Here is a 9,735-nt window from a genome sequence, read left to right as displayed (position 1 = left end):
ATATACTGTATTTTACCTTTTCAAGTTCTCAATGGGTTAGTGTTCTTCAACTGGAGCTCCAAGGTAGAACTAGTAACAACATTTTGATGTTTCTACCCTTCTTGATTAGTATCCATCCCATCTGTATTTATATGCCCACATTGCACCAGTTAAGTCCTTCTTCCTCCTTAGAAGATGGAAAGGCACCTCAGTCTTGCATCTACATCATCCTCACACCCAACAAAAATAAGTTTATAATTAAAATGCTTGTATCTGTAAATGGTAGCTAATTCAGTGACTTTTTTGTTTGTATAAAATTTGTGCCTCAGTCATCATTTGGATAACAGAGAACAACTCAGTGACTTTTTTTGTTTTATAAAATTTGTGCCTCAGTCATCATGTGGATAACGAAGAACCACCTGCAGAAGTCTGTTTTCTCCCAATTCAATTATGTCTTCCAAGCATTTGCCTAGACTTAGATATTGTCTACCTTTTATCTACATGGTGCCCCGCATCCTCTCTCTCCCCCTCCCTCCCTCTCTCCCTGCCCCCCACCCCAATACACACACAGAGGAAATTGTTCCTAATGACATCCATCAATAAAATTGACAATTAAAAAATAAAAAAGATGTGAGCCAGCAGTAGTGGAGCACGCTTTAATCCTAGGCAGAAGCAGGGTTAAAGCCTGTTTGGGCTCCAGAGCTAGTTCCAAGAAAGCCAGAGCAGCACGGTTTTGAAAAACAAAAATATGACTTGAACGTTGTCTTTCTTCTGCTAGATTTTTCCTTTGTAACCCTAGTGGTACTTGTGGGCCAGATAAGCTCTTTGCCAGTAGTGTCCCTGATTCATGGAAAAGCACTGCACTATAGATGCCTGTCAATGCTTCTCCATATTCAATCTACTTAAATGACCTTTTCCCAAATTTTACCTGCTTCTGAGGGGTTGTGGGATGAGGAGGAAGAGTCTTTCTACACACTGATTTAGTAAAGTTCCTCGATGTTTAAAAAAGTCCTATTCTGTTCCATTTTGCAGTGAGCTAGTAGCTTCTTCTCTTTTGGAATTATCTTTAAACCAATTTATTAGGCTTTACATTGATATATTGCCAAGGACAAAGTTTGTCTTCTGTTATATCCTCAGAGTAAGTAAAGCATTCCCAACCATTCTGATTTCCCCAGCATGTCACTTGCCTGACTAGTCCTCAGCCAAGCTCTGGCAGAGAAAACCCTGACTGAGTTCCTGAGAGAATGGGATAACTGTACTGATCAGTTCAGAACCAGTGGGATGTTCCTGAACGGTGCTGGTTCAGGAAGAGTGGGATAATTTAATCAAAGGAAACAAATTTGAAAATGGAGGGAGACTGTATTACAAGAAGTCAGTTAACTTACTGTTACAACTGTTAGTAAGTTGGTGGGAACTTTTTTAAAACCACCATCCTATACAGAAAAGAAAAGAAAAGAAAAGAAAAGAAAAGAAAAGAAAAGAAAAGAAAAGAAAAGAAAAGAAAAGAAAAGAAAAGAAAAACAAGCCCCACAAAGGTGGTTTTCATGACTACTTCACTTTTAAATGGCGTTACTGAAACAATAAATTTTTTAAATGTTAAAAGTGCCTATATTCTTGCACAGGTTACAGATAAAATGACTTCTATCTATAGTCATGAAATACAGAATTTAACACAACGTCACAAAAAACAATTTTGAACCACAATTTCAACCTCTAATCCCTTTTGCATTTACTAGAAACTAGGTACTTTTGCTAATTCATAAACCAGCTGATACAAGTATTTCCATCTGAAGCAAGGATGTAACTGACTAAAGTAAGCTCACATTCCTGAACCATTAAAAAAGCCTCGTGGGAGCTAAAATACTAACTAGAGCTTCTAGTTAGGCTATATAAAGAAAAAGACAACTACTACATACTCTTATTTTGTCAGAATTGACCTTCATGACTGAAATGAGGGCTTCGCATGAAATAATGGCTTCACATTTACAGTTAGATCAAAGAACCAAGCTTGACAGATACAATGCACAACATTGATATGCTGTATGCTTAAGCAAAAGACTGCTTTTAGATGCATGTTAAATGTTCCTCCCAAAAGATGGCAAATAAGAAGTAATAATTACCTAGATGAACCACTGTATGGATATATACTTTTAAATGTAAACAAAATTGCCCACTGAAAAAGCTTTTAAAGCAAGCAGGCATTTATCTTTAATCCCAAAACGTTTGAAAAGACAGGTGGATATCAGATTTTATAGCCAGCCTGGTCTAGAGTTGTGTTAGACCATGTCTCAAAAATAAAACAAACTTTCAGACTACTCAGCACTTCTGCCCTGACTACCTTTAAACTGCTGGCAATCCTTTGCCTCAGGACTTTGTGTTGGGATTAGAAATGATAACCACCAGGAGAAGCTAACACACAAAATATACAGCTTATCAATAGATGGACTTTTAAAGAAAGCCATGACTAATGAAACCTGAAGACAGTAAATCCTTAAAACATTAAGTATGAGTATCTACTCATCATTTTAGAGATATTCTTAAATTCTACTTTTTCACTAGCAATGAAAAAACTTCTATGGGAACATGTCCAAGTCTAATCAGAGATCAGAATTACAAAAGATGTAGTCAGTTGGTATACAGCAGCACAAAAGTGTGCAATGCAGTGTGTTCAATGGGATTTACAACCCCATTTTACCATCAAAAAAGAACTTTAATATTGCCTACTAGTTTTGTAGAACTATTAATTTTTAAAAAAACAAACATTTCTGATGACTGCTTCTAATCAAAGTATTTGGTGGTTAAGGACTTGGAAGAGAGTAGACATTATACAATGTGCAACTACCCAATGGAATAAAATACCCGAGTGGGGGGGGGGGGTGTCACGAAAACAGAAAGTTGTGAAAGTGAGGTGGAGACTTGTGAGGAAAATGGGCAGGTGGACAAGAGGGAGAGGGATGAATAGAATATATCTTATAAATGTATAAAATTACTAATAGGAAATGAATGACACGACTTTAACATCACCAAATATTCTTTCAGACCCATCACTCCTCCATTTAATGACTACACAGCCTTTAATGCTGACATTGGTAAACAGAATTTACATGTATAGGAAGATATGCCAAAGTTATACTTTACAATACTGAAGCTCCTGTGTTCTCTGCAGCCTTACTTAAAACACAAACCCATGTATTGACTTTGTAACTCTAAGTTCAATACTGTAAAAAAGAAAACTGCCAAAATTCAGTCCCAAAGTTTAGACAGTCAATTTCATACAGACCGAACTTCAGGTTCAAATCAAGAAATTAAAATGCAAAAAGGAAAAAAGAAGCCACTTTTATCAGCTTTTTCTTATGTGGTTAGAGGATTGTTACAAAGAAGGATTGCCAGAAATGTGAAAAAACAGTCTAAGAAAAGAGAAAACTGTATAAAAAAATTCAAACACAGAAGATGAAAACAAAACAAAAAAACCCCTAAAATATGGATCCAAAATATCAGATGTATAAATACAAACTAAATTATCAACATAATGCCACTCCATGGGATTTTATATAGGAGAGAATATATTGTCATACTTAGGCAATCAGACAAGGAAATACAGCAAGTTAGTGTCAATCTTTATCAATTTATTTCATACAAAACAGTAGCAATGTAGAATGTGGGGTTATCTTCTGCTGCCACACACGCAAAACTGTGAACATTCCAAGCCAATGTACAGTTTAAAAGGGAGGCTAAACAATAGCATTAACCATGCTACTGAACATAGGAACGTTTTATTTTAAAAAGATTAAAAATTAGATAGCAACGTCTTCTTAATATTGCTCTCATCATTGAAGACTTAAAAGTGACTTTATAGGTTTAAAAAAAGGAGGAAAGAGGAAAAACCGAGAGGCTGCTACAACACTGCCATATAGTCAAACCATCATACTTCCATATTTGCATACTAGATAGCAGCATTGTTTTTACTGAACCGTGAGCAGCTACCTATAGAAACACAAAGCGAAATTCTACGGCAGTTATTGACCAAGGTCCAAAAGAAGGAAAACAAACAAAATAACTCTAGGATGAATACACTGTAAAAAGAACATTTATGGAGAATGAATCAATATCTACATTCTTGGACTGTTCCATTCTGCCCCAATAAAAGAGTCAACCCAACTGTCAACTGTGCATTTTTTTTGGCGGATCTGAGTTTTCCAGTTCTTATTCTACTGCATGCTTGGAACAAAGGTGATAATAAATCCTTCTACACAATGAGCTTTAAGTAGACAGCTGAAAATAAATTTACTACTTGTAAACACACACAAAAAAAATACAATATTTTCTTTATCTTCAGTCAGTGCTACCAAAAGCACATTATCTTCGATAACGTCCTCTCTCCCCTCGGTCTCTGTCCCGATCACATATTCTTTCTCTCTCTCTTTCTCGATCACGACCTCTGTCTCGCTCTCTATCTCTTCTGTTATCTCTAGGGCGGTCTCGCTCCCGCTCCCGATCTCTTTCTCGAGGTCTACTTCTCCGACCACTGACCACAGCTTGCGTGCGGCGAAGGAAATCATCGACCCTCATATCATAGTCATGCTAGGAAAAAGGAGAAAACAGATCAGCAAAGCAAAACTTTATATGAAAGGTAAAAACCCTTATATCAGTTGTCTGGTAAAGAAGAAATCAGAAAACGCAACCATGAAGTCATGGATGGAACTTAATGGTGATATACACTACCAGCACTAACTAGAGCACCATGTATTCCTGTAATTTCCTATTCCACTTGAAGACTTTCCATTTGATTCCTTAGTAAGATATAATAAACAGCTCAGTCATAACCATCCTTGTTCGCTCACTCCATCTCTACAACCTATATACTAGCAAATACACTAAATACCATCCTTTGCGCAACACACCCTTTCATGTCCTGCCATTCTACAAAACAAAACAGCAAGCTGTGAAACTAGGAAATCTTAGGCTCAAAAGTTTCTTACAAACTATTATCGTTAATAGTAATTTAAGAAATTCAAAAAAATTTTTTTTCAGAAATCTGGTGAACTACAAGAAAATGTACTTGTGAGCCATAAGAAATTTTATTTCAGAAAGTCTGGGAACCTATCCCACATAACACAACAATGCTTTTTGAAGGATGAAGAGGATAAAACAGGGTAAGGCACAAGCATGAAGGAGATGCAAGACAACGTAGAGGCCATGTCTAAGCTTGATGCCTGCCTGCTCTACCTCTCAGGTCATCTTTTCTGAGTGTGGTGCACTTTCAAAAGTCAGCTTAAATGTATAAAAAGCAAGACTCAGAACACAATTCCCCACTATCATTCATTTTTAGAAAAATGTTAATATATTATAAATATGGATTGCATGTTTTGATTAATCCAGTAAAGGCCCATAAGGTAGAATTTGTTTGCGAGTAAACTCAACTATTCTTGGATTGACTTCCTTACCAATTTTTTCTTTCATAAATGCATCGATAGCATTTATAAACAAATTTATGTAAGACATCTCAATATACTTTTTACTTTATGTAAATCTTTCTACCTTATGTAAGCCATAAATTGTGACAGAAATTCTGTCACTTTCTATTCTAGCAATATTAGAATCACTAAATTGGTTTACAGAATGTTAAAAAGATTTACTTTAATGGACTTTTTTGAATTAAAAAATAAGCCACAAAAATTCTCAAAGATAGGATATAAAATTACTGTTTTGACCAACTCTCCATAATATGTATAGTCTTCATCTTTAACATTAAACTACCAAAGTTACCTAACTTAAGTGTATATGGACATACCATCCAATCAAATACCATTTACATGAAAAAATACATTTTAGCAGAAAATCAGTCTTAATCAAACAGCCCTTCATTTCTGAAAGCGCAGAAACTGCAAAACATTCATCCATTCTACTTTGAAGTGGTCATAAAGAGAGTTGTCATTATGGACAATCAGAACCAATTACTAAAAGGGAACGATTATTCTGTATTTAATATTTCGGTGTTGGCTCCATTGTGTTACTAGAGCCTTCTCAAGGACAGATGAAGCTAGTTGCTTGGTTACTAGTTTTAAATAACTTTATAAAAAATACATGATTTAGAAGTTACCTTAAAATTTACCATCTTAGAGATTTGGAAAAAAATTATGGCAGCAATTTTGAATTGCACAGCTAATAACAACTAAGATCCAAGCATAAGCATATCCTGTACATTTCTACAATGCCTATATATGTACATCCATACATATATGTACATACAAACACACACAGTAGTTCAACTTAAGCAATTTGAAATGCAAATTTATATAATCCATAAGGACATGATGGGCTACTTTTAATAAAACCAAGTGAAAACTTAATATTCAGACTGCAGTAAGACTACAAATGGTTCATCAAAATCTAGTATGTGCCCATATGCAAATCACCTACAGAAATTCTAAGTAGTTCCCTCACACCTCTGCCTTCTTGTGCACTTACTACTCGTTTATCTCTGTATCTTGCTTCATGTGGTACCGGATGGTGTCCTGAATAAGGGGGGTGGGCTTGAGGAGGTGGGGCATGGTGCTGGTAGTAAGGATGGTGTGGAGGTTGTTCTATTCCCGGGTAAGGAGGCTAAAAAAGAAAGATCATCTACATAAAAATCTACCAAATATCCTTGTTAACAAATCCATTCTTAGAACTTCTATTCCAAAATCACACCAATCCCAAATAGTTTCGCCACTACTATTTCAAATAAATTGAAATCATTAAGGCTTCCTAAAATGGCCTTTTTGTTAAAAACAAAATATGAATAAAGACATACTCTAATATTTCTACCTTGTTCCTTGTATTATTTAAATTCTAACAGAAATAATAATAAAAAAAAAACACAGTGCTTATTAAAACCAAAGCACATTTTTATGCACTTTATATTTGGCACAATATAGCAAATTAGAAAAGAAAGCCAAGAGATTAGCCAACTAGCCTAGCCTAGCATCACACTCAGAAAGGGTCATAAAAGAAGTATACTATACACAGCTGGGACACAATTGCAGTACCCTGGGCTCTGGAATCAGATACTCATAAATCTCCAAAATCAAGCCTAAGAGCTAATGTAACTTTAAAACTTTCAATATCGGGACTGGTAAGACAGCTCAACAGGCTAAAAACACCTGCTGCCAGGCACGATGTCCTGAGTTCCATCCAAGGACCCATACACCTGTGTATGGCATGCATATGCCCACAGAAACACCAATAATTAGAGTAATTTTAAGGTGCCATTATAAAGTTAAGAAAGAGCATATGACAGGCTATTTTAGTGTCAAGCTCATCCTAATATTTTGGATCCAAAGATCTTCAAAATTAACTTACATGTATAAGATATCATAAAACTATGCCTGATATGAAGCCAAAGAAAGGTAAGAGGTCACCTAACAGCATTTAAAAGTAAAAATGAGGAAACAAGACATGCAGAAGTACTTCAACTACGAAATTTTATGTCTTAGAAACTGTGTTTCCAGGTAGACTTATCATCTCAAAATATACTCTCAAAATAAACTATAATATCAAATGTCCTTGAAAATAGAAGATTAAATCTCAAGATTTGTCTTATTTTAAATGAACTAAATTCTCTATCACATCAAGTACAATTAGAAAGCACACTTAGTGAAATTGCCTTCTGCACAATCCTACTAAGTTGACATTTTTTACTGGAAGCTAAACTCTGATATGAACATAACTGTTCATTTGTCAACATATATGCAAAACAAGCATCCTTCCTTGCACACTCATCTCTCAGATAAGCCAAAGAATAAATGAACGGTCAGTAAATTCTATTAACAGAATAAACAGATTGTTATCATAGAACTTGGTCCAAGTGTTAGAGAAATATGAGAGACTAAATCTAAACACCCAGGGAGAACTTATACTATTACCATGGCACACTTTACAGACGTATCAATATAAACTATATGCTTGTTTTATCCAATTATTTTAAGTCTCTTAGTGGACAGCTATCACATTCTGAGTATTTAAAATACTAGACACTGCAAAATGAAGTTAGAATAATACAAAACAGATGAAAAAAATAGAGCAATACAAACCATTCCTTGCCAAGGAGGCGGTGGTCCCATGTTATGAAATTCCCTCACATAATCATTGTAGGACTAAAATAGAAGATGACATTGTCAACAATATTAAAATTGGGGAAATTAAAAAGACAAAACAAAAAACAATCAGACCCTATCTTTAATTATGTAAAATTTAATGCTTACCCCATTTAAAAACACATCTCGGCGAACTCCTGAAAATCGTCTGTTGGGAATAAGATTTGTGAAACTAAATTCAGGTAATTCATAAACTAGTTCCAAGAATGTAATTCAAAGCTAAGCAAGAGTGAACCCAACTTACCTGTCAACTTCCTGGTATCGGGGATCCTTTAAATACCCTGTTCAAACATCAAGCATTTTAATAAATCAAACTTTATGTTTTTACTAGGGCATTATAATTAAACCTTCCTTACCCTTGTTTCAACTCTTCCCAGGAATATACTTTAAAGGATGTTATCATTCAACTACTACAGAGATTTTCACATGCACCCTGTCTTAAGGACAGAGAACTAACTTGAGTGTTACATGTGAACTTGCTTGAGGACACTGCAGCAGAATGGCCTTTAAACAATGTTTCACCTTGAGAGCTTACAGCTACAGCTAAGTTTTAAACCATGAAGACTCCAAAGGACAAAAATTTGCAAAAAGCTGCAAAAATGAGTATATGTATATTCTAAGAATCAAGTAACAAAACAAGTATCTGCTCCACCCCCCAGTTTCCTTTAGAGAGGGTCCAGCAAACTACTATACAAAAATGTCTGCCTGGCTCTGTTACTAGGGAAAGTATTTGTCTAAACGGAACACAACTGCCTTCCCTAGAAAAAAACGTACTTCTGTAAAACCACTGTTATAAAACACTAGAGTTATAATGCTAACCAGAACCAAATTCTAGAGTTTTACAGGTGTGTCCATGACTGTAATTTAAACATACCCCATCTTTAATCCCAACAAACAAAACACTAACTGAAAACTTTTACACTTGGATAACAATCCAAGTGTTTACCATCACTCTCCAAAATGATATCAAGTTTATTTTTTTAAAGGCCTAATCTGTATCTTGATTTCTAATTAATGCTGCATATGACAGGAAACACTATGTATCATAAGGAACAGAAAGCACAACAAAATTGTTTTCCTACATCTTACACATGTACAGATCAATTTCCATTTTTGCAAAGACAGCAATTTCAAGTAATTATGACTCAATGAAGTGGACTGAACAATCTAAACACGGTAGGGAAGATCTACTAATTAAAACTAGTAAGGATTTCCTATTAAGGTAAAGTAGTCTCTTTTAAACCTATTGGAAGTTTTTGTTGTTTTAATAATTTTAAGTCAAATAATCTTCAGGATTATAAAATATTAACCTGGTCTCTGGTGAAACTCAGGGGGATAGTCAATCCTTGGTTTCTTTCTGCTGTTATGAATATCATAATCTTCTGGTCGACGCCTACACAAATTAGACACATTAGAAATTAAACCAAAAACAGCTGGTAAAACAAACAGCAAAGCAAGAGTTTGACAGAGATGAGTACAAAGAATAGCCCATGGCCTCCTAAAAGAAATTGCCATTAATTTTTGGTGAACAACTTAAAAGTTCTTAAATTTTAATTCCTCAAAGGCAAACCTTACACATACTGCTGGAGTAGATCTCTCTGTAATCTCACAGTAAAAAACA

General features: G+C 35.0%; 1 protein-coding gene across 11 annotated transcripts in view; it reads right to left on the bottom strand.

Annotated features, from left to right (window-relative positions):
* Positions 1-3,067: 3,067 nt before the first annotated feature.
* The window catches only part of Ythdc1 (YTH N6-methyladenosine RNA binding protein C1), a 130,435-nt gene continuing 123,767 nt past the window's right edge, over positions 3,068-9,735 (bottom strand). For 6 of the 11 annotated variants that reach the window (XM_085836811.1, XM_085836806.1, XM_085836808.1 and 3 more), the window contains 6 exons: positions 9,425-9,507; positions 8,359-8,395; positions 8,223-8,286; positions 8,052-8,114; positions 6,448-6,582; positions 3,070-4,560 (listed from right to left, as the gene is read on the bottom strand). In XM_085836811.1, coding sequence (XP_085692937.1) covers positions 4,336-4,560; positions 6,448-6,582; positions 8,052-8,114; positions 8,223-8,286; positions 8,359-8,395; positions 9,425-9,507 — 607 coding nt within the window. In that variant the 3' untranslated portion in view covers positions 3,070-4,335. Of the gene's footprint in view, positions 4,561-6,447; positions 6,583-8,051; positions 8,115-8,222; positions 8,287-8,358; positions 8,396-9,424; positions 9,508-9,735 lie in introns of all 11 variants that reach the window. The other 5 variants (XM_021162491.3, XM_085836814.1, XM_085836809.1 and 2 more) reach the window with 4 other exon arrangements.

Source organism: Mus caroli, unplaced genomic scaffold, assembly GCF_978045245.1.
Source record: "Mus caroli unplaced genomic scaffold, Mus_caroli_1 scaffold_4, whole genome shotgun sequence".
Classification (NCBI taxonomy): domain Eukaryota; kingdom Metazoa; phylum Chordata; class Mammalia; order Rodentia; family Muridae; genus Mus; species Mus caroli.
The sequence above is the reverse complement of the archived record's forward strand: the minus strand, read 5'-3'. Positions and strand labels throughout refer to the sequence as shown.